Here is a 25,400-nt window from a genome sequence, read left to right as displayed (position 1 = left end):
TGATTAATGTTAGTCTGTGTTAGTCTGTTATCAGTGTTCAGAGAGAACATGTTTATGGTACCAGCTAATTACGGCAGTTCGCTATCAGTGTGCCGCTGTGATTAATGTTAGTGAGAAACAAGTCTTATTAGTATTCAATGTGTCTTTGTATTATGGTAGACTATTCGGTGCCAGGAAAGCTGTTGTCCATGTTCTGTGTGATGATGTATTTGTCCGGGATAGAGTGACATCTGAAGAGCTGGCCGCTCAGAAGAGAGATACTATACTGGACAAATAGAATCTGTTAGAGCTTGTGGAACACTTGATTACAGAAGCATTTTTTCCAAAGTAAAGCTATAAGCTGGTGAAGACTTCAGCTAAGACAGAAGCCTGTAACATATAGACTGGAGGGGACGCCCTTGTGGGTCTAGGGTGTGGATATCCCAGGAACTACTCTGTCTTCGCCATTTGGCCTCTCATGGTTGATGTTATGGACAGAGGATGCTCTTTTCCTGGTGAAGTTTTTCTTGTGTAGTGTTATCCAAGAAGTATCATTTCTCCTTGCGGAGATCGACATGCTAAACATGCCGAGATGAGGAGACTTAAAGCCGCAATGCTCCTCTGGGTAATATGCTAATTATGCAAATTGTCTCTCCAGCGAGGAAGAGGACTAGAACTGTAGTGCCACCTATTGGAAGGTAGCAATCCTACAAGTCAATGTTGACCCTTTAACGAGCCTTTTCACATGACTTAGGATAATAACCAAACCAGAATCTCAATTTTCAGACACTGTGTTTCGGGGTACTGCCCCTCATCAGTGCAAAGCGGAGATCTGGTTTGGCTGTGTGAGATGTTGTGAACTCTATTTTTGGGCTCCCTCTAGTGGTCACAAGCGGTACTGTGTAGTGTTGTCTTTCTGCAGGTTGCAGCATCAGCTGTCTCGTATCTGTTAGCTGGTTTCCTATTTAGCTCACCTGGACTATCAGTTGTTGCCTGCTGTCAATGTATTCAGTGCTCTTCAGATTCCTTGTGACTACCTTGCTCCCAGTCTCTCCAAGACAAGCTAAGTTTTTGTTTGATCATTTTTTGATTATCAGCTTTCATTATGTTTTTAGTCCAGCTCGCTAAAATGTGATTTCCTCGCTTGCTGGTTGCTCTAGGGGACTGAGTTTCTCCCCCCACACCGTTAGTTGGTGTGGGGGTTCTTGAAATCTCAGAGTGGATATTTTGTAGATGCTTTTTTTCTGAGCCGGCTGGTATTCTCAGAGAGGGAGTGATTTTGTCTGCCATTTCCCCAGATTTGCGACGAGTGCTGCAGAAATTTCAGGCGGATAGACCTGACCGTTGTCCACCAGAGAGACTGTTTGTCCCGGATAGATGGACCAGCAGAGTTATTTCCGAGGTTCATTCTTCGGTGTTGGTGGGTCATCCTGGGATTTTTGGTACCAGAGATTTGGTGGCTAGGTCCTTCTGGTGGCCTTCCTTGTCGCGGGATGTGCGTTCCTTTGTGCAGTCTTGTGGGATTTGTGCTCGGGCTAAGCCTTGCTGTTCTCGTGCCAGCGGTTTGCTTTTGCCTTTGCCTGTTCCGAAAAGGCCTTGGACGCACATTTCCATGGATTTTATTTCGGATCTTCCAGTATCTCAGAAAATGTCTGTCATCTGGGTGGTGTGTAATCGTTTTTCCAAGATGGTCCATTTGGTGCCCTTGCCTAAGTTGCCTTCTTCCTCCGATTTGGTTCCTCTATTTTTTCAGAATGTGGTTCGCTTGCACGGCATTCCTGAAAATATTGTGTCTGATAGAGGATCCCAGTTTGTGTCCAGGTTTTGGCGGACTTTTTGTGCTAAGATGGGCATTGATTTGTCTTTTTCGTCGGCCTTCCATCCTCAGACGAATGGCCAAACCGAGCGAACTAATCAGACGTTGGAAACTTATTTGAGATGTTTTGTTTCTGCTGATCAGGATGATTGGGTGACTTTTTTGCCTTTGGCCGAGTTTGCCCTTAATAATCGGGCTAGTTCTGCTACTTTGGTTTCGCCTTTTTTCTGCAATTCTGGTTTCCATCCTCGTTTTTCCTCGGGTCAGGTTGAGCCTTCTGACTGTCCTGGGGTGGATTCTGTGGTGGATAGGTTGCAGCAGATTTGGAACCATGTGGTGGACAATTTGACGTTGTCACAGGAGAAGGCTCAGCGCTTTGCCAACCGCCGCCGCGGTGTGGGTCTCCGACTTCGTGTTGGGGATTTGGTGTGGCTGTCTTCTCGGTATGTTCCTATGAAGGTCTCCTCTCCTAAATTCAAGCCTCGCTTCATCGGTCCTTATAAGATCTTGGAAATCCTTAACCCGGTGTCTTTTCGTTTGGATCTCCCAGCATCGTTTGCCATTCATAATGTGTTCCATAGGTCTTTGTTGCGGAGGTATGGGGTACCTGTGGTTCCTTCTGTTGAGCCTCCTGCTCCGGTGCTGGTCGAGGGCGAATTGGAGTACGTGGTGAAGATTTTGGATTCTCGTATCTCTAGACGGAGGCTTCAGTATTTGGTTAAGTGGAAGGGCTATGGTCAGGAGGATAATTCCTGGGATGTCGCCTCTGATGTTCATGCGGCCGATTTGGTTCGTGCCTTCCACGCGGCTCATCCTGATCGCCCTGGGGGTCTTGATGAGGGTTCGGTGACCCCTCCTCAAGGGGGGGGTACTGTTGTGAACTCTATTTTTGGGCTCCCTCTAGTGGTCACAAGCGGTACTGTGTAGTGTTGTCTTTCTGCAGGTTGCAGCATCAGCTGTCTCGTTATCTGGTTTCCTATTTAGCTCACCTGGACTATCAGTTGTTGCCTGCTGTCAATGTATTCAGTGCTCTTCAGATTCCTTGTGGCTACCTTGCTCCCAGTCTCTCCAAGACAAGCTAAGTTTTTGTTTGATCATTTTTTGATTATCAGCGTTCATTATGTTTTTAGTCCAGCTCGCTAAAATGTGATTTCCTCGCTTGCTGGTTGCTCTAGGGGACTGAGTTTCTCCCCCCACACCGTTAGTTGGTGTGGGGGTTCTTGAAATCTCAGAGTGGATATTTTGTAAGGGTTTTTTACTGACCGCATAGATTCCCTTTTCTATTTTCTGCTATCTAGTTAGTATTAGTGGGCCTCATTTGCTGAATCTGCTTTCACCCCTGTGTATGTGCCTTCCTCTTACCTCACCGTTATTATTTGTTGGGGGCTTCTATATCTTTGGGGATTATTTCTCTGGAGGCAAGATAGGTTTTTCTTTCTCTCTAGGGGTAGTTAGTTCCTCAGGCTGGCTCGAGACGTCTAGGATTTTTAGGCACGTTCACCGGCTACTTCTAGTGTGTTTGGATAGGTTCAGATTTGCGGTCAGTCCAGTTTGCCACCTCCCTAGAGCTTGTCCTATGTTTGTTACTTAGCTGGAGTAATTTGTGATCCTCAACCACTAAGGATCATAACAGTGAGAGGCGTCAGACCGTTATCCAAGAAGTATCGTTTCTCCTTGCGGTGTTTGGGAGGTCCGATAGTGCATCCAACATACTGAATGCGGCAGGATGTGCAGTCAATGAGATAAAGGACTACTGCAGTTTATAAAATTGTGACTGGTGACCATCTGACCAGTAGAAAAAGATGTAAAATGCTTTGTTTTATGTACATGATCGCAGGAGAGACATTTATTGCTATCGCATTTAAACAAGCCTTTGGGGGCAGAGCCATGTGAGACACGTCGCTCAGTGTGCTGCTGGTTGTCTTCTCACACTTTTTGTTTTTCTCAATACATTTTTGGATTTTATTACGACTTCTCAGCTCATTGGAATACTTCCTCCTTTTTTACGGAGACTTAATGGGGCAGCCCAAGAATGTGATTTCTTATGGTCTCAGGTGGTGTCTCCTATACCTGTGTAGTCTCCTTTGAGCTTCTGATCTCTCGGTGCTTCCAGTTACCCCAATGTGCTGCAGAGTACAGTGAGTTTTACTCAAGTGTAAGCAGGACTTGCCACCAGCTCATAAGTGGCCAGTTTTTGTTCTTACTCCCTGTGTTCTAAGTATGCCATTTTTGCCTTTACTAAATCTGCCATTCGGGTCTAGACTCATCATTTAGTGCTAATTTTTATGCTCTTTACCAAGGGGGCGGGGCTCAAAAGGTAATAATGCACAGCAGCCTAAGGACACAGGTATTCGGGTGACTGGCAGCCTCTGTGGAATGGCAGCCTTCATGGACCGACAGCCTCCTTGGTCCAGCGGCCTCCTTGGTCCGGCAGCCTCCTTGGTCCTCAGACGAGCTTTTCCAGCAGATCTACCTCCTGATGATCAGTTGTTTTATTGACACAATGAGGCTACTCCATAGACGGGAGACAAAGGCCAACGATACACAGTCACCCGTCCAATCACTTCAGAAGAGAATCCACAGGGGCCCGTACACAGGACAAGTAAACAATGACAAATGTCATCTTGTAAAGTTCTTCTGTCCCGGGTCTCGGAGCACATACTACTTGCTCTACCCCACCTTCCTGGGGAATGGAGCGCGGGTCTATGTCTCTCAAGCACTACAGGTCGGGCCTTGCTACCAGGCATACCGGCGATGGCAGACAGAAACAAGCGGCGTCCCAAGTCATTTTCTTCCCATACAGTGGGTGGCATAGTTCATCCATCATAGACAAGTATCCATCTTCCTGATGCCGGGATGGGGATCCCACACCTCCACTTTCAGTGTCCATGGACTTGGTACTGCTGCTGCTTTTCTGAGTATCTTGTCCAGAACTGGACCACAGACAAGCGCCCCCCCCCCCCCCCCTCCCGAGTCTATTGCTGTGTGCGGGATTATGGGTGCTCATGGGACAATGTGCACCGTGACATATCGGGGACGATGCACAGATCAAACTCAATCCTCCAATATCTGTTTATTTACAAGGCATAAATAGACCATTCACAGCTGACGCGAGCTAAGAAGCATAAAACAATCACAGGAAATGTAAAAGCCAATGTACAGAGTGACACAGAGAACAGGACCCCACCGGGCAGAGGAGCGACGCAGAAAACAGGACCCCACCGGGCAGAGGAGCGACGCAGAAAACAGGACCCCACCGGGCAGAGGAGCGACGCAGAAAACAGGACCCCACCGGGCAGAGGAGCGACGCAGAAAACAGGACCCCACCGGGCAGAGGAGCGACGCAGAAAACAGGACCCCACCGGGCAGAGGAGCGACGCAGAAAACAGGACCCCACCGGGCAGAGGAGCGACGCAGAAAACAGGACCCCACCGGGCAGAGGAGCGACGCAGAAAACAGGACCCCACCGGGCAGAGGAGCGACGCAGAAAACAGGACCCCACCGGGCAGAGGAGCGACGCAGAAAACAGGACCCCACCGGGCAGAGGAGCGACGCAGACAACAGGACCCCACCGGGCAGAGGAGCGACGCAGAAAACAGGACCCCACCGGGCAGAGGAGCGACGCAGAAAACAGGACCCCACCGGGCAGAGGAGTGACGCAGAAAACAGGACCCCACCAGGACAGAGGGCTCAGAGGCTTCACAAATGCCCGGACAGGACTGGATGTCACCTCCCCATGCAGCACATGATCCCCTGTGTCCTGTCCTCTTGTCACGGACGTGACCCTCTCCTGCTGACCCAAACCCTCACAAATAATAGCAGCAGAGGACTGGTTGGGGGAGCAGAAGCTCCCCAGATAGAAATGTCTGGCAATTTAGGAACTGTGTACTTCTTCCCAAACCATGAGAAAAAACAGGAGCAGCACGTTACATTGAGATGAACGGACTGGAGAGGACATCTCACCCACAGGTGGTAGCAGGATGACCTGGATGGTTCCATGTCTGCTGGAGGACGCCACATCCTGCCCTGACCGATGCTTCCCCAGTCAATCATGGAGGGGACATAATAGAAGTGCACGGTCTTCTCCGGGACCATGGAGGTGACATCATGGAAATGCACAGTCTTCTCAGGGACCATGGAGGTGACATCATGGAAATGCACAATCTTCTCCGGGACCATGGAGGTGACATCATGGAAATGCACAGTCTTCTCAGGGACCATGGAGGTGACATCATGGAAGTGCACGATCTTCTCCGGGACCATGGAGGTGACATGATGGAAGTGCAAGGTCTTCTCCGGGACCATGGAGGTGACATCATGGAAGTGCACGGTCTTCTCCGGGACCATGGAGGTGACATCATGGAGATGCACAATACTACAGCCCACGTTTTCCCTCGAGGGGACCCTCGTCCCTCACGTCAGTCTCTTGATGAAGAATTTGCTCTGCTGGCTGACGATCAGACAGTCCCCGCTCCAGGCCTGCAGCAATGCCTCTCTGTCAGTTTTGGAAAGGCTCCGGGAGCTGAGCCGGAGCTCCTGGAGAAGTGAGGACAGTGCATCCAAGGAGCGGACATTAAAGGGGCCCCGAATACTGCAGCCTGAAAAACAAAAGCACTGGTCAGTACCCAACATTGCTCCCAGCTGCAGGAAGAGCTGATGTCGCCCCCTACTGGTACCTGCATGAAAGGCCACATGGCCACCTCTCTGCTCTGACCTCTATCAATCCCAGAAGTGAGAGCTGCACAGACAAGTGCTTAGAAAGCGGTCACCGGCATCCAGGGACGGAAACCTGGGAGCAGCCGCGATTCTCTACAGTTCTGGGAATGAGCAGAGGTCGGAGCTCAGGATGCACTGTGCCCACCCGGAGCGAGACCTCGAGGACGACCCAAACAAGTGATGAGAATCCTCAGTGCAATGTGGTGACCAAGCGCCGGGTCCACCTGATGGCATCACCTGTGATCCAGGATGCAGAACAAGCTCCATTAATATAGGAGGGTCTCGAACACGGGGTCCTTAAAAAGCAGGGTGAAGCCAGGGGTTCAATTAATATAAAACTCACAGTTATCACTGGTGTGCCAATTCAACACTGACCACTGTCAGGAAATAGGAAAAATTTCTTGCTGTCCCAATTACACTTCCAGAACTTTCCACTGTATTCACTGGCACACACACACAGCCCTTTGCAGGCACATGCCTGCGTGTAATTCTGTCTCCCTCCACTCACCTCCTATTAGGTTTGTGTAAAGCTTTCCTTCTCACCCCTCCCTCAGGAATGTATGAGTTATCAGAAGCCAGTCCTTTGTCTGAACCATGTGCTTTCTTTGTGTATGAAAGGGTTATTCCACATGAAATAACTTGACCCCAAATAGTGACATAGGGGTGGAACTTACACTTTGATATGTGCCCCAGCAGAACCACACACCAGTAAGTTTTCTAGGTTCCAGAACCAGCAGAATCCGAGAAATGGATTTCTACTTAACCGGGTCATACAGCCACCCCATGTTTAGACTTAAATGTAAGCTAATCTCGTGAGAAGACATGTAATACTTTCGTCATCCCTCTGTGAGCTTCCCCAAGAGTTATGTTCAATAGTTTTTTCATAACTTTCTAAAGGGGTGTATCCAGCCCCTCAGTGATGTCACGACCAGAGGGTATAAGAGACTTTTGCTTTTGTAAACACTGCCTATTTCTTCTTGGAGTAAAAGCTATAATATTTACTAGTTTCGTTTTCCTTGCTTTAAAACGTACCCCTCAGTCCTCCAAATTAAGTCAGCGCTACTGATTGGGTTGGCTTCTGACCCGCTATTAGTCGTAAGTAATAGGAGCTGGTGACAGCAAAGTGTTCTGAGCTTTTGGAGAGACTGGCAGCGACGGAAGGAGTTTGAGAATTGTATTTCCCGCCTGAGACTGGGAGTAATTATATCGCCCTCACTGCAGCATGCCCAATAGCCTGTACATAGCAAGGCAGCCTTTCTGGCGGCTAATTATCCTAGCTGCAGTTCCCTGACTGACCTGAGGGTAAGGGGGGCACCAGAGAACTGAAAGTTCCAAAGTGGAACTGGGAAGTGGGATATAATAAATCCCTGAGGAACCGGGGGCAACCAAACAACCCCGGTTCATGACAACCACGTTCCCCGAACCCACCCCAGATGAGACGCTCACTGAATGGCACAGTATTCTCCTGTGGGGGGCACGTCCCCGATCGCAGAGCTCACCTGTCAGGTCCAGTTCTTGCATTCCTCCGTTTCGCTCCTGGATACCGTTCAGTAGCAAGTGAAATCCTTGTGCCCCAATTTTCGGGTTTCCCGACAGATCGAGCGCGGTCAGAGAGGAGCAGATGGGGAGACATCTGTAGAGAGAGCGCCGGTCAGAAAAGAGCAGACGGGGAGACATCTGTAGAGAGAGCGCCGGTCAGAGAGGAGCAGATGGGGAGACATCTGTAGAGAGAGCGTAGGTCAGAGAGAAGCACACGGGGAGATATCTGTAGAGAAAGCCGGTCAGAAAGGAGCAGACGGGGAGACATCTGTACAGAGAGCGCCGGTCAGAGAGGAGCAGATGTGGAGACTTCTGTAGAGAGAGCGCCGGTCAGAGAGGAGCAGACGGAGAGATATCTGTTGAGAGAGCGCCGGTCAGAGAGGAGCAGATGGGGAGACATCTGTAGAGAGAGCGCCGGTCAGAGAGGAGCAGACGGAGAGACATCTGTTGAGAGAGCGCCGGTCAGAGAGGAGCAGATGGGGAGACATCTGTAGAGAGCGCAGGTCAGAGAGGAGCAGACGGGGAGATATCTGTAGAGAGACCGACAGTCAGAGAGAAGCAGACGGGGAGACATCTGTAGAGAGAGCGCCGGTCAGAGAGGAGCAAACGGGGAGATATCTGTAGAGAGAGCGCAGGTCAGAGACAAGCAGACGGGGAGACATCTGTAGAGAGCGCCGGTCAGAAAGGAGCAGACGGGGAGACATCTGTAGAGAGCGCCGGTCAGAGAGGAGCAGATGGGGAGACATCTGTAGAGAGCGCGCAGGTCAGAGAGAAGCAGACGGGGAGACATCTGTACTGAGAGCGCAGGTCAGAGAGAAGCAGACGGGGAGATATCTGTAGAGATAGCGCCGGTCAGAGAGGAGCAGACGGGGAGACATCTGTAGAGAGCGCCGGTCAGAGAGGAGCAGATTGGGAGACATCTGTAGAGAGCGCGCAGGTCAGAGAAAAGCAGACGGGGAGACATCTGTACAGAGAGCGCAGGTCAGAGAGAAGCAGACGGGGAGATATCTGTAGAGATAGCGCCGGTCAGAAAGGAGCAGACGGGGAGACATCTGTAGAGATAGCGCCGGTCAGAGAGGAGCAGATAGGGAGACATCTGTAGAGAGAGCGCAGGTCAGAGAGAAGCACACGGGGAGACATCTGTAGAGAGAGCGCAGGTCAGAGAGGAGCAAACGGGGAGATATCTGTAGAGAGAGCCGGTCAGAAAGGAGCAGACGGGGAGACATCTGTAGAGAGACCGCCACAGTCAGAGAGGAGCAGACGGGGAGACATCTGTAGAGAGAGCGCCGGTCAGAGAGAAGACGGGAAGACATCTGTAGAGAGAGTGCAGGTCAGAGAGAAGCAGACGGGGAGACATCTGTAGAGAGACCGCCACAGTCAGAGAGGAGCAGACGGGGAGACATCTGTAGAGAGAGCGCCGGTCAGAGAGAATACGGGGAGACATCTGTAGACAGAGTGCAGGTCAGAGAGAAGCAGACGGGGAGACATCTGTAAAGAGACCGCCAGTCAGAGAGGAGCAGATGGGGAGACATCTGTAGAGAGAGCGCAGGTCAGAGAGAAGCAGACTGGGAGACATCTGTGGAGAGCGCCGGTCAGAGAGGAGCAGACGGGGAGACATCTGTAGAGAGAGCGCAGGTCAGAGAGAAGACGGGGAGACATCTGTAGAGAGACCGCCACAGTCAGAGAAAAGCAGACGAGGAGACATCTGTAGAGAGAGCGCCGGTCAGAGAGAAGCAGATGGGGAGACATCTGTAGAGAGCGCCGGTCAGAGAGAAGCACACGGGGAGACATCTGTAGAGAGCGCCGGTCAGAGAGGAGCAGACGGGGAGACATCTGTAGAGATAGCGCCGTCAGAGAGAAGCAGACGGGGAGACATCTGTAGAGAGAGCGCAGGTCAGAGAGAAGCAGACGGGGAGACATCTGTAGAGAGAGCGCCGGTCAGAGAGGAGCAGATGGGGAGACATATGTAGAGAGCGCAGGTCAGAGAGAAGCAGACGGGGAGACATCTGTAGAGAGCGCAGGTCAGAGAGAAGCACATGGGGAGACATCTGTAGAGAGAGCGCCGGTCAGAGAGAAGCAGACGGGGACACATCTGTAGAGATAGCGCCGGTCAGAGAGGAGCAGACAGGGAGACATTGTAGAGAGAGCGCCGGTCAGAGAGAAGCAGACGGGGAGACATCTGTAGAGAGAGCGCAGGTCAGAGAGAAGCAGACGGGGAGACATCTGTAGAGAGAGCGCCGGTCAGAGAGGAGCAGATGGGGAGACATATGTAGAGAGCGCAGGTCAGAGAGAAGCAAACGGGGAGACATCTGTAGAGAGAGCGTCGGTCAGAGAGAAGACGGGGAGACATCTGTAGAGAGAGCATCGGTCAGAGAGAAGCAGACGGGGAGACATCTGTAGAGAGCGCCGGTCAGAGAAGGGCAGACGGGGTGACATCTGCAAGAGAGTGCTGGTGTCCACCCGACAGCTCCAATGACAGGAGACCGTTGACTTACCTGGCCAGATCTCGCACAAACTCATCACTCAGGTGGTTACAAGAGAGCGTCAGATGGGACAAGACACAACGGTCCTGCAGGAACAGAGTGTAGTGAGTCAGTGGTGGGCGCAAATCAGAGTGTAGGGGTGGATTGGGGGCGCGGATCACAGTGGGGGTGCAGATCACGGTGGGGAGGCATGATCACGAGGGGAAGCGCGGATTATGGTGGGGGGCGCAGATCACTGAGGGGGGTGCGGATCACGGGGAGGGCACGGATCACGGTGAGGCGGGGACAGATCACGAGGGAGAGACGCGGATCACGGTGGGGCAGGATCACGGTGGGAGAGAGACGCAGATCACGGTGGAGGGGCGAAGATCACAGGGGTGGGAGGCACGGATCACGGAATGGGGATTTATGCTCACCTGAGCAAGGTATCTTATCAGCGGCTCTGTGATCAGAACGTCAGCCGTGACCACTGCACCAAGCTCCAGGCGGGAGACTGTCTCATGTGGAAGGGTCTTCAGCACAAGCTCCACCCCTATTGATCCCAGTGGATTGTGGGAGAGAGAGAGGGTCTTCAAATGAACCGCACCTGATGGACAACACAAGATGTGACGGAGCTGTCGGAAATCACCAGAGAAGTCTCTGAGCAGCAGATTGAGACCCAGAGGAGAGGAGGGGGATGGAGCTGCAGGACGGCCATGTGCAGGACCTCAGCGCCCACATCACTCAGGAAAGAGCCACTGACACTGCCCTCACCCCGACCCTAAGACACACAGCGTTCCTACTGCGCCCCCGATACACAACGACATGCCCAGAGTGGGGGTCTGCCGGGGTCAGGATCGAACCTCGGAAGGCGTCGGCCAGGAGGAGGCGGTACTGCTGCAGGAACTTGGCGGACAGCTGGCAAGCCTGCAGCCGCAGGGACCTGAGGACCGGGCAGTGGAGCAGAAGCGATGCCAGGGGCTGTGATAACCCATCGCCCAGCGGGTTCATGCTCAAGTCCAACTCCTCAAGGTTCTAGGAGAGCAGACAGGACATGGTTAACAAAGGCTCAACACCATCACCACCATCACCTACAGCCATAATCTCACCTGCAGGGCGCTGTAGTCTGGCGTGCCCGGGGCTGGCACCAGCCTCCTGATGCCCTCATGTGTCAGCCGGTTACAGGACAGGTCGAGGTGGGTGAGGTGGGGCATCGTTACCAGCGTGGACAGCAGCTCCTCAACTTCAGCGTCCCCCAAGAGGTTTCCACAGAGATGCAGCTGGCGCAGAGAGCTCTGCAGCTTCAAGGCGCGGAGCAGCGGGCAGAGGTGGTGTCCTGTAAGGGAGAGGTGGCAGAGCGACATGGACGAACCGCCGTCCTGCTGCTCCAGAGCCTTATGTACCAGAAGATTCTCCTCTACAAGAAGAGCCATGGGTTAGAGGCCGCCGCTCCAGGCAGTGGATATCAGCGGGGAGCAGGGTGCGAGACTTACCCAAGGACAGGCTCTGACAGGCCTTCTTATAGCGGTCAGTGAGGAGCGGCAGATCCCAGGACTGCACCTCGGCCACCACCTGCGGAGATCAGGGCGAGAAGAGTCACCAACCACGATACTGGAGCCACCACTCATCTCCGCAGTGCTGCTCTCCTCACAGCTCCCCTCCTCATCACACCGCACTCCTCATCACACAGCATTCCTCACCACTCCCCTCATCGCACTCCTCACTGCTCCCCTCGTCACACCGCACTCCTCACCACTCCCCTCCTAATCACTTCGCACTCCTCACCACTCCCCTCCTCATCGCAATCCTCACCGCTCCCCTCCTAATCGCAATCCTCACCGCTCCCCTCGTCACACCGCACTCCTCACCACTCCCCTTATCACACCGCACTCCTCACCGTTCTCCTCATCACACCGCACTCCTCACCGCTCTCCTCATCACACCGCACTCCTCACCACTCCCCTCCTCATCGCTCTCCTCACTGCTCCCCTCGTCACACCGCACTCCTCACCACTCCCCTCATCGCAATCCTCACCACTCCCCTCCTAATCGCAATCCTCACTGCTCCCCTCGTCACACCGCACTCCTCACCACTCCCCTCCTCATCACACCACACTCCTCACCACTCCCCTCCTCATCACACCGCACTCCTCACCACTCCCCTCCTCATCACACCGCACTCCTCACCACTCCCCTCGTCACACCGCACTCACCACTCCCCTCCTCACCACTCCCCTCATCACACCGCACTCACCACTCCCCTCATCACACAGCACTCCTCACCACTCCCCTCCTAATCACACCGCACTCCTCACCGCTCCCTTCGTCGCACTGCACTCCTCACCGCTCCCCTTCTAATCACACCGCACTCCTCACCGCTTCCCTCCCCATCACACCGCACTCACCACTCCCCTCATCACACCGCACTCCTCACCACTCCCCTCCTCATCACACCGCACTCCTCACCACTCCCCTCATCACACCGCACTCCTCACCACTCCCCTCATCATCACACCGCACTCCTCACCACTCGCCTCCTCATCACACCGCAGTCCTCACCACTCCCCTCCTAGTCGCACCGCAGTCCTCACCACTCCAATTGCACCGCACTCCTCACCACTCCCCTCCTAATCGCACCGCACTCCTCGCCGCTCCCCTCGTCGCACCGCAGTCCTCACCACTCCCCTAATCGCACCACACTCCTCACCACTCCCCTCCTAGTCGCACCGCACTCCTCACCACTCCCCTAATCGCACCGCACTCCTCACCACTCCCCTCATCACACCGCACTCCTCACCACTCCCCTCATCACACCGCACTCTTCACCACTCGCCTCCCCATCACACCGCACTCCTCCCCATCACACCGCACTCCTCACCACTCCCCTCATCACACCGCACTCCTCACCACTCCCCTCATCATCACACCGCACTCCTCACCACTCCCCTAATCGCACCGCACTCCTCACCACTCCCCTCCTAATCGCACCGCACTCCTCGCCGCTCCGCTCGTCGCACCGCACTCCTCGCCGCTCCCCTCCTAATCCTCAGCCTCCTCTGCCAAGACACATCTTGTGTCGGCTTTCCCCACTGGGCCATCAACGCTGGTTTCTAGGGCCTAGGATAGCGGCCCCCGCTGCGCTACCAATGAAAACCTAAATACCCTAAAGTCTTCCGGGCGGGTGTGCACATACAGCGCCAGCATCACTGTATTCTTGGCATTATACTCCAGGCCTGCGGGCTCAACACCACACGGTAACCCTTCTTTTTGGGTGGATGATACATTTTCACCATCTGGGATATCCTCACAGGCACTTTTTGTGATCAAGGCCACTGTGTGGCCGAAACGTTAAAGTCTGCCTATTTGGAATACCTCACTGAGATTGTCGCTTCTTTTTCACTACCTTTTTTTCAATAAAATTTTTTTCATCTAAGCAATCCTATTTTGAATTGGATGAGTGCAGTGATCTTCCCCCTCCTAATCACACCGCACTCCTCACCGCTCCCCTTGTTGCACCACACTCCTCACCGCTCCCCTCCTAATGGCACCGCACTCCTGTCACGATAATGTAAAAATGCCACATTGTGAATTTCGTTCTAGAAGGTACTGTGGCACAGACACCCTGCAGATTCGCCCCCCCCCCCCTTATCCCCACTGCATTCGCTGATACAAAAAACAAAGCCCTATGTCAGACACACTCTGTGCAACATGATATCAATGTGTAGCAGCCCCACTGAGCAGTTTTATGGCTTTTAGTAGCAGCAGACAAGTCTCCTTACCCGCTCCCCCTCCCACCTGGTGCTGGTTGAAACTATTGTTCTTTCAAGGTTATATGTATTGGCACCGATCAGGGCTAGAGATATAAGAATTATATATTCCGGACGTCCATCGAGGGATCTATAACTCCGTGAAATCACTAGAAGCTAAACCCAACGAGTGCATAGTGTGGGTTTTTCCATAAGCGGATCATGTAACTACGCTGAATTTACACTTAAAAGAATCGCCCCGATGTGGTGCACCTCCTGATCATTGTGACTTTCGTATACGAAATTCATACCGCGATGAATAAAAATGGTTTTCGTAATGCTAAGTAAAAGGGGAGGTTTCAGCCTCTAAGTGAGGTCACCACAGGGGGGAGTGCCTTAGGTTTAGGCTAGGAAATAAGTGAGGGAAGCAAGCAGTCTTCAGTGTCTTTGTCTGGGGTCTAGCTGCTATACAGGGGTGATGCATCTGGATATATGCTCATCCCCTTCTCCACAACACACGGGCGGTCATGAGATAAGATGACATAACGAAATGTAAGTGATTTTTCAATGTTAATCCCATTTTATTTGTAATTGTCTTGTACATACGATAATTGTCTTCTTTATAATATCTTTTTATACTTTGTAAACACTGCCTACCTTTTTTTGGAGTAAAATATAAAACTACTAGCTTGTCTCTCCTTGCTTTATAATGAACTGTCGCGTCCTCTGAAGTGAATTGCGATACTAATTTGGGTTGGCTCCGGACCCGTTAATTGCCCTCGCTGCAGTGTGCCCAATAACCAGTACATAGCAGGCAGCCTTTCTGGTGACTAATTACCCTAGGTGCAGTACCCTGACTGACCTGAGGGTAAGGGGGGCGCCAGAGAGCTGCAAGTTCCAAAACCAGAACAGGGATATAGATAAATCCCCTTCAGAAAGAACCAGGGGCAACCAATCAACCCTGGTTCATGACAAATTGGTGAGTGGTGGGGATGATAAAGGTATCCTCCCCGTGAACCGTGACATATTATTGGTGGGATCCCTGACATACGGTGGGATTCCGTGACAACTCCTCACCGATCCCCCTCGTCACACCGCACTACTCACCACTCTTTGTCGTACCGCACAGCTATCCTCCTCACCGCACGGCACTCCTCTCCCCTCCTTCTTGCACCGCTGCCCTCCTCACACCACTCCCCTCGTCGTACCGCACAGCTATCCTCCTCACCGCAATCTTCTCCGCTCCCCTCCTTGTTGCACCACTGCCCTCACACCACTCCCCTTGTCATACCGCACCACTACCCTTCATGTCGTACCGCACTACTCTCCTCTCCTTGTTGCACCGCTTCCCTCCTCACACCACTCACCTTGTCATACCGCACCACTACCCTTCTTGTCTTACCGCACAGCTATCCTCCTCACCACACTACTCTCCTCTCCTTGTTGCACCACTGCCCTCCTTAAACCACTCCCCTTGTCATACCGCACTACTCTCCTCTCCTTGTTGCACCGCTTCCCTCCTCACACCACTGCCCGTCATACCGCACCACTACCCTTCTTGTCGTACCGCACAGCTATCCTCCTCACCGCACTCCTTTCCACTCCCCTCCTTGTTGCAAAGCTGCCCTCCTCACACCACTCCCCTCGTCATACCGCACCACTACCCTCCTTGTCGTACCGCACAGCTATCCTCCTCACCGCACCGCTGCCCTCCTCACACCACTCCCCTCGTCATACCACACCATTACCCTTCTTGTCGTACCGCACAGCTATCCTCCTCACCGCACTCCTCTCCCCTCCTTGTTGCACCGCTGCCCTCCTCACACCACTCCCCTCGTCATACCGCACCACTACCCTTCTTGTCGTACAGCACAGCTATCCTCCTCACCGCACTCCTCTCCACTCCCCTCCTTGTTGCAAAGCTGCCCTCCTCACACCACTCCCCTCGTCATACCGCACCACTACCCTCCTTGTCGTACCGCACAGCTATCCTCACCGCTCTCCTCCTTGTTGCACCGCTGCCCTCCTCACACCACTCCCCTCGTCATACCACACCACTACCCTTCTTGTCGTACCGCAGATATCCTCCTCACCGCACGGCACTCCTCTCCCCTCCTTCTTGCACCGCTGCCCTCCTCACACCACTCCCCTCGTCGTACCGCACAGCTATCCTCCTCACCGCAATCTTCTCCGCTCCCCTCCTTGTTGCACCGCTGCCCTCACACCACTCCCCTTGTCATACCGCACCACTACCCTTCATGTCGTACCGCACTACTCTCCTCTCCTTGTTGCACTGCTTCCCTCCTCACACCACTCACCTTGTCATACCGCACCACTACCCTTCTTGTCTTACCGCACAGCTATCCTCCTCACCATACTACTCTCCTCTCCTTGTTGCACCACTGCCCTCCTCAAACCACTCCCCTTGTCATACCGCACCACTTCACTCCTTGTCGTACCGCACAGCTATCCTCCTCACCGCACTCCTCTCCCCTCCTTGTTGCACCGCTGCCCTCCTCACACCACTCCCCTCGTCAAACCGCACCACTACCCTTCTTGTCATACCGCACAGCTATCCTCCTCACCGCACTCCTCTCCACTCCCCTCCTTGTTGCAAAGCTGCCCTCCTCACACCACTCCCCTCGTCATACCGCACCACTACCCTCCTTGTCGTACCGCACAGCTATCCTCACCGCTCTCCTCCTTGTTGCACCGCTGCCCTCCTCACACCACTCCCCTCGTCATACCGCACCACTACCTTTCTTGTCGTACCGCACAGCTATCCTCCTCACCGCACTCCTCTCCGCTTCCCTCCTTGTTGCACCGCTGCCCTCCTCACACCACTCCCCTCGTCATACCACACCACTACCCTTCTTGTCGTACCGCACAGCTATCCTCCTCACCGCACGGCACTCCTCTCCCCTCCTTCTTGCACCGCTGCCCTCCTCACACCACTCCCCTCGTCGTACCGCACAGCTATCCTCCTCACCGCAATCTTCTCCGCTCCCCTCCTTGTTGCACCGCTGCCCTCACACCACTCCCCTTGTCATACCGCACCACTACCCTTCATGTCGTACCGCACAGCTATCCTCCTCACCGCACTCCTCTCCACTCCCCTCCTTGTTGCAAAGCTGCCCTCCTCACACCACTCCCCTCGTCATACCGCACCACTACCCTCCTTGTCGTACCGCACAGCTATCCTCACCGCTCTCCTCCTTGTTGCACCGCTGCCCTCCTCACACCACTCCCCTCGTCATACCGCACCACTACCTTTCTTGTCGTACCGCACAGCTATCCTCCTCACCGCACTCCTCTCCGCTTCCCTCCTTGTTGCACCGCTGCCCTCCTCACACCACTCCCCTCGTCATACCACACCACTACCCTTCTTGTCGTACCGCACAGCTATCCTCCTCACCGCACGGCACTCCTCTCCCCTCCTTCTTGCACCGCTGCCCTCCTCACACCACTCCCCTCGTCGTACCGCACAGCTATCCTCCTCACCGCAATCTTCTCCGCTCCCCTCCTTGTTGCACCGCTGCCCTCACACCACTCCCCTTGTCATACCGCACCACTACCCTTCATGTCGTACCGCACTACTCTCCTCTCCTTGTTGCACCGCTTCCCTCCTCACACCACTCACCTTGTCATACCGCACCACTACCCTTCTTGTCTTACCGCACAGCTATCCTCCTCACCATACTACTCTCCTCTCCTTGTTGCACCACTGCCCTCCTCAAACCACTCCCCTTGTCATACCGCACCACTACACTCCTTGTCGTACCGCACAGCTATCCTCCTCACCGCACTCCTCTCCCCTCCTTGTTGCACCGCTGCCCTCCTCACACCACTCCCCTCGTCATACCGCACCACTACCCTTCTTGTCGTACCGCACAGCTATCCTTCTCACCGCATTCCTCTCCACTCCCCTCCTTGTTGCAAAGCTGCCCTCCTCACACCACTCCCCTCGTCATACCGCACCACTACCCTCCTTGTTGTACCACACAGCTATCCTCACCGCTCTCCTCCTTGTTGCACCGCTGCCCTCCTCACACCACTCCCCTCGTCATACCGCACCACTACCCTCCTTGTTGTACCACACAGCTATCCTCACCGCTCTCCTCCTTGTTGCACCGCTGCCCTCCTCACACCACTCCCCTCGTCATACCGCACCACTACCTTTCTTGTCGTACCACACAGCTATCCTCCTCACCGCACTCCTCTCCGCTCCCCTCCTTGTTGCACCCTGCCCTCCTCACACCACTCCCCTCGTCATACCGCACCACTACCCTTCTTGTCGTACCGCACAGCTATCCTCCTCAGCGCACCGCTGCCCTCCTCACACCACTCCCCTCGTCATACCACACCATTACCCTTCTTGTCGTACCGCACAGCTATCCTCCTCACCGCACTCCTCTCCACTCCCCTCCTTGTTGCAAAGCTGCCCTCCTCACACCACTCCCCTCGTCATACCGCACCACTACACTCCTTGTCGTACCGCACAGCTATCCTCCTCACCGCACTCCTCTCCACTCCCCTCCTTGTTGCAAAGCTGCCCTCCTCACACCACTCCCCTCGTCATACCGCACCACTACCCTTCTTGTCGTACCGCACAGCTATCCTCCTCACCGCACTCCTCTCCACTCCCCTCCTTGTTGCAAAGCTGCCCTCCTCACACCACTCCCCTCGTCATACCGCACCACTACACTCCTTGTCGTACCGCACAGCTATCCTCCTCACCGCACTCCTCTCCACTCCCCTCCTTGTTGCAAAGCTGCCCTCCTCACACCACTCCCCTCGTCATACCGCACCACTACACTCCTTGTCGTACCGCACAGCTATCCTCCTCACCGCACTCCTCTCCCCTCCTTGTTGCACCGCTGCCCTCCTCACACCACTCCCCTCGTCATACCGCACCACTACCCTTCTTGTCGTACCGCACAGCTATCCTCCTCACCGCACTCCTCTCCCCTCCTTGTTGCACCGCTGCCCTCCTCACACCACTCCCCTCGTCATACCGCACCACTACCCTTCTTGTCGTACCGCACAGCTATCCTCCTCACCGCACTCCTCTCCACTCCCCTCCTTGTTGCACCGCTGCCCTCCTCACACCACTCCCCTCGTCATACCGCACCACTACCCTCCTTGTTGTACCACACAGCTATCCTCCTCACCGCATCGCAGCACACTACTCACCTCCTCATTGCTCTGCAGCACATGGAGGATGGGGTCCTGGGCAGCCAGCAGGGCCCCTTCCTTCTTCAGCGTCAGGCGAGGCAGCAGGCCACAGCTCTGGTAGTAGCGCTGCGAGGCCTGCTCCGCCAACCATGACACCTCTCGTGTGGCTCCATCACTGACAAACAGCAGGATGATGAGGGTTAGAATACATCGGTCACTCTTCTACACTCATCCTCCACCTCTGCTTGCAGTCAGTGAATGGAAACATGGCTCTATGCACTTAAAACCCCCTCCAACTATTTCTGCTCATACAGCTGAGGGCTTGTTACAATGTATTACTGTAGTGCAGGTGAACACAGAAGCACAGAGCCGTCTCCTGATAGTTTACCTATATGAAACACTGTAACGACCCTTCAGCTGTATGAGCAATTAATTTTCCGTTCACTAATTGCAAGCAGACATTGCGACAACTGAAGAAACAAGTGACTGAGGAGTTGTCAGACTCCTGTGTGTCTTACCTGTGAGGGACCGGGATGAGGAAGACGTCGCCCTGAACTCGGACCCGCACCCTGATTGGTGGAGGCAAAGAGGGGTTCACAGTCGCGGAGGGGGGCTAGGAAGAAACAAAAAACATCCAGGGCTCGCTGTCACACAAGACATGCTGGGGCAGCGGCTGGACGCCGGGGTCAGACGGGCAGCCGTGGCCGGTACACGGTGCCCTACTATGGCCGGAAATCCTGAGAATCCAGCGAGTGACAATCGGGAATGATCAGCTCCTCAGGACATGAGCGGCACTGACCAGCGGTGGTGCGAAAGCAGCCAAATCAGCGCTGGCAGCTGCACCATCATCTCCAGGAGCCGCCGGAAGGAGGACGGACAGTACGTGTGCCTCACATACGTGACAACCAGATATCGGAGGGTGACGGTATAGGATATGTATGGAGGGTCACTGTGTGGCGGTCGGGGATATCGGCAGGTCAGTGTTGAGGTCGGGGATATCGGCAGGTCACAGTGTGGAGGTCGGGGATATCGGCAGGTCACAGTGTGGAGGTCGGGGATATCAGCAGGTCACAGTGTGGCGGTCGGGGATATCGGCAGGTCACTGTGTGGCGGTCGGGGATATCAGCAGGTCACTGTGTGGCGGTCGGGGATATCGGCAGGTCACAGTGTTGAGGTCGGGGATATCGGCAGGTCACAGTGTGGCGGTCGGGGATATCGGCAGGTCACAGTGTGGAGGTCGGGGATATCAGCAGGTCACAGTGTGGAGGTCGGGGATATCGGCAGGTCACAGTGTGGCGGTCGGGGATATCGGCAGGTCACTGTGTGGCGGTCGGGGATATCGGCAGGTCACTGTGTGGCGGTCGGGGATATCGGCAGGTCACAGTGTTGAGGTCGGGGATATCGGCAGGTCACAGTGTGGCGGTCGGGGATATCGGCAGGTCACAGTGTGGCGGTCGGGGATATCGGCAGGTCACAGTGTGGCGGTCGGGGATATCGGCAGGTCACAGTGTTGAAGTCGGGGATATCGGCAGGTCACAGTGTGGCGGTCGGGGATATCGGCAGGTCACAGTGTGGCGGTAGGGGATATCGGCAGGTCACAGTGTGGCGGTAGGGGATATCGGCAGGTCAGTGTTGAGGTCGGGGATATCGCCAGGTCACAGTGTGGAGGTCGGGGATATCAGCAGGTCACAGTGTGGAGGTCGGGGATATCAGCAGGTCACAGTGTGGCGGTAGGGGATATCAGCAGGTCACAGTGTGGCGGTAGGGGATATCGGCAGGTCACAGTGTGGAGGTCGGGGATATCAGCAGGTCACAGTGTGGAGGTCGGGGATATCAGCAGGTCACAGTGTGGCGGTCGGGGATATCGGCCGGTCACAGTGTGGCGGTAGGGGATATCGGCAGGTCATAGTGTGGAGGTTGGGAATATCGGCAGGTCACAGTGTGGGGGTCGGGGATATCGTAAGGTCTCAGTGTGGCGGTCAGATATCGGCAGGTCACAGTATGGCAGTCAGAGATATCGGCAGGTCACAGTGTGGTAGTCGGGGATATCAGCAGGTGATGTGTGGGGGTCGGGGATATCGGCAGGTGACGGTCTGGGGGTCGGGGATATCGGCAGGTGACGGTCTGGGGGTTGGGGATATCGGCCGGTGACGGTCTGGGGATATCGGCAGGTGACGGTCTGGTTCACATTGTGATACAGGACCACTGCTCATCCCCAGGAGTATACCTCTCACACTACTGTACCCCCACCCTCCGTGCACATGTGACCCACCTGAGCAGAGCCCGGCACAGCTCTGCTTCCACTGTCCTCTGTTGTGCTGTGCGATCTTGCGGCGTCCACAATGCGGGGGATGGAGACATTCTGCCCACTGCTTTTCGTGCGCCCCACCACAGCCCTGTCCACAATCTGGGTCAGCTTAGTCTGGCGAGAGCGTTTCCGGGTGAGGGTGTGTGGCCCCGGTTTGTCCCTCTGGGGAGTGGCTTCCTCCTCTTCACTGTACTCCTCAGTCTCCGGCACCTCCAGGACATCTGGAGATTGGCGACTTCTCTTCCTGGAGCGCGAGTCCATCATTAAATCATCTTCTAGCCAATCATCTTCCAGGTAAAGGTGGGAGGGAACCAGCGCCCCTGTGAGAGCAGGGTCCTCGGGGGCGGTCTCAGACTGTGCTAAGCTCTGGCTCAGGAGGCGGGACTTTGCACTGCCCAGGCCTTGCATGGCTTTATGATAGGCGTCTATCCCACCTTTGGAAAGATCGGACCCTGCAGTTCTCTCCTTCCTGATATCTGAATCGGAGGACGACCTCGGAGCTCCATGTCGCGGCCTCTTCTTCACCGGCCTCAGTGGTGTCAGCAGCTGCTCAGGCTCCTCTGTGGGAAGAGCCTCCAGGTGGACGTGGGCACTGGAGTGGAGCGGAGGGGAGTGATGTGCAGTGAAGTCCTCGTCCTCCTGGCCGGACTGTCGTGGGCTCTTGGACGCTCTGCACTCCGGACGACTTCTCACATGAGCCGAGTTTTCCCACTGACCCCCAGAAGAGAGCACTGGGCTCACGAAGAGCGGCTCTGACTGCTCCGCATCAAACAGCATGCTGTCCTGAAGCTCCTGTGCCGACCGAGGAGTGGCGGAGAAAGCTGCAAGAACAGGAGTAGACAGGTCACATGGGGTGGAGAGCGGCCATATCCACGGGTCACGCAGGGCGGAGCGCGGCCATATACAGTGGGGATATACAGTGGGGAAAAAAAAGTATTTAGTCAGGTACCAATTGTGCAAGTTCTCCCACTTAAAAAGATGAGAGAGGCCTGTAATCACCTTCTCTGATTTGGCAAGATTTATTTTGCAAATTATGGTGGAAAATAAGTATTTGGTTGATGGAAGGAGGTTTGCACTCAAAATCTCACGATACATGGCCCCATTCATTCTTTCATACACACAGATCAGTCATCCTGGTCCCTTTGCAGAGAAACAGCCCCAAAGCATGACGTTGCCACCCCCATGCTTCACAGTAGGTATGGTGTTCTTTGGATGCAACTCGGCATTCTGTCTCCTCCAAACATGGCGAGTTTTGTTTTTACCGAACTGTTCTAATTTGGTTTCATCAGACCATAGGGACATTCTCCCAATATTCTTCTGGATTATCCAAATGCTCTCTAGAAAACGTCAGATGGGCCCGAACATGTACTGGCTTAAGCAGGGGGACACATCTGGCACTGCAGGATCTGAGTCCCTGGCGGCGTAGTGTGTTACTGATGGTAAAAAGTGAACATATATTCCCTTAAAATTTATCTTTTTAAGAATCCAATATTAAAAAACACCTACCCAGTGAGCAAACTGGTAAGATACCAATAATATAAAAACGACCACAAAAGGTTACAATGACCCTGCAATAAGCCTAGCTGAATGCCTGCCTTGCTGTGGAGGTTGGCACCCTAATGACGAATTTGGCGCCCCCACTCACCGAGGACTATCCCTCGCTCCCCTAACTCACCCTAACAATGAAGGTGGGAAAACAATATTAACATAGAGAAAAGATGAAAAAAGCAAGAAAAATTATAGAAACGCTTGCAGGTATGTTGTAGACCATAAGATATAGATGCACACAATATTAGATGTCATCCCATACACTGATTAGTGCTACAACATCAACAATGGCATCTTCATAGTCACTGCCTAAACCGTAGGCCAGATGTAGTTCATGCATTAGCAAAAAAAACTATGATGCCCCAGTAAGGTCCAGTCACCGTGCATAAGATGTGCCCCGATGCGTTTCCCTGCTGTGACGGTTCATCAGGAGGCCACAATAGCGATATCAGAGATGCCGGATGTCATGATGGAAAAGCATAGCCGGCGGTCAGGAATAACCACCATCAATTAGAAAACACCTATCTGCTGCACCCCCAGGTGGGCGGCGAAATAATGAAACTGGGTCACATGAGCAAATATGCACCTCACATACCCCAATTTATCTGGTCCATCAATAGGTTGTAGCATGTGTCCCAATACCGCGCACAGCCGGAATTACCAGCCGCGCAACCCACAGCAGCCAGTGCGTGCCACGGTGTTCAATGCTATAGCCGCCATATGACGGATTAGCCCGGCGTGCGTTCCAACAGTCTAAGCGCCTCTCTTCCGACTACTCAGTGGAACATGTGTCCCAGCTTGTCTCATTTCCAGATCCCAAGACCAAATCATGGGACATAATGAGTATCAATTACAAAAATAACGGAACGGCCTCATCCAATACAAGCCTCCTGGTCAGTGTTATTATAGCCAGATACGTCTTATTAGACAGGTAGTGATTATGAACAAGATCGAATAAAAATACATATCGCAAGTTCAATGGAACAATATACTCCATCAACATGGGGAACATGGAAAAAAACATGTAGTAATATGCAATAAAAGGTTCTAGAGCACCGACGCAAAAAAAGCGCCAACCTCCAGCACAGAAATCATGGATGAGATAAAGCATGTGGAGGACAAACAGTCGTGTAATCCTTTGGGGGAAGGGATTGGAGCCTGAAGATCCACTCTGCCTCCCTTCTCTGTAGGATCTTGTCCAGATCCCCCCGGATGATTTTCGGTCTAACCAGTGGGATCATATTAAAGGTGAGGTCTCCTAGGCGTCCGCCATGTATATCATTCATGTGACGGGCTACCGGCGTATCTCTTTTGTTCCTGATGTCACCAAGGTGCTCGCCCACCCTCACCCTTAATTCTTGTAGTTTTACCAACGTAGTCCATAGGGCGGGTACTCGCTGCCTTATATACCAGCCCCATGGGTCTACACTTACCAAAGTCTCGAATGCTGACTGTGGTGAAATATGTGTATATATATCTATATGTGTGTAGTGGCATATGTCTAGGGTTATATGTGTGACTAGTGATAATGTAACATCTGTCCTGAAGGCAAATCGCACCTGGGTGTTAACAGGTACTTCCTTGGGACTAGTAGACATTGTGTCTCCCTATCTCACCAGGAGGCCTAGCTAGGGCCGAGAAGAAAGGGAACATTTGGCACCTTCTAGGTCTTGGAGGGGAGATGCTAATTGTGGCTTAAGGGGATCTATTCCTGAGAACCTTTTCACAAGTGTCTCAAAAGAGAAAATAATGTATTCATTAGTAGAGCGGCCGTGGCCAATCAAACAGCCCGCAATTATGATATTAACCTGAGGGGCCGGTCTAGAAACCTGACCTCCAGACCAAAGTTATAAATTTAGGCTGGAGACAGAGAATTGTGTTCACATGTGAGCGCAGCCTGAGAAGCTGTTGTGATCCATCAACTCCATTCACCCCCCTCAGGGAGCAGAAAGCAGACTACCAGTTAGATGATTTCTGTAAGTTTTTCTCCTGTTTATTTTGATACTGTTTTGCGTAAGTTGTATGTCTTTTTATTATCATATTTTTATACCTTTTTCTTATTGTAAGCATTAAACCTTTTGTTATTAAAGTATAAAACTTTAACAAGTTGA

The 25,400-nt window shown here is 53.5% G+C and overlaps 1 protein-coding gene across 3 annotated transcripts in view; it reads right to left on the bottom strand.

Moving 5' to 3' along the window:
* Positions 1 to 4,853: 4,853 nt before the first annotated feature.
* The window catches only part of TONSL (tonsoku like, DNA repair protein), an 86,729-nt gene continuing 66,182 nt past the window's right edge, over positions 4,854 to 25,400 (bottom strand). Inside the window, exons 17-26 of one of the 3 annotated variants that reach the window (XM_077271570.1) lie at positions 21,706 to 22,562; positions 19,952 to 20,046; positions 19,452 to 19,608; positions 12,006 to 12,084; positions 11,622 to 11,929; positions 11,376 to 11,547; positions 10,950 to 11,119; positions 10,546 to 10,619; positions 8,011 to 8,144; positions 4,854 to 6,393 (exon numbers count right to left, since the gene is read on the bottom strand). In XM_077271570.1, coding sequence (XP_077127685.1) covers positions 6,209 to 6,393; positions 8,011 to 8,144; positions 10,546 to 10,619; positions 10,950 to 11,119; positions 11,376 to 11,547; positions 11,622 to 11,929; positions 12,006 to 12,084; positions 19,452 to 19,608; positions 19,952 to 20,046; positions 21,706 to 22,562 — 2,231 coding nt within the window. In that variant the 3' untranslated portion in view covers positions 4,854 to 6,208. Of the gene's footprint in view, positions 6,394 to 8,010; positions 8,189 to 10,545; positions 10,620 to 10,949; positions 11,120 to 11,375; positions 11,548 to 11,621; positions 11,930 to 12,005; positions 12,085 to 19,451; positions 19,609 to 19,951; positions 20,047 to 21,705; positions 22,563 to 25,400 lie in introns of all 3 variants that reach the window. The other 2 variants (XM_077271571.1, XR_013217114.1) reach the window with 2 other exon arrangements.

Source organism: Ranitomeya variabilis, chromosome 6 (assembly GCF_051348905.1).
Source record: "Ranitomeya variabilis isolate aRanVar5 chromosome 6, aRanVar5.hap1, whole genome shotgun sequence".
In the NCBI taxonomy this organism is placed as follows: Eukaryota; Metazoa; Chordata; class Amphibia; order Anura; family Dendrobatidae; genus Ranitomeya; species Ranitomeya variabilis.
The sequence above is the reverse complement of the archived record's forward strand: the minus strand, read 5'-3'. Positions and strand labels throughout refer to the sequence as shown.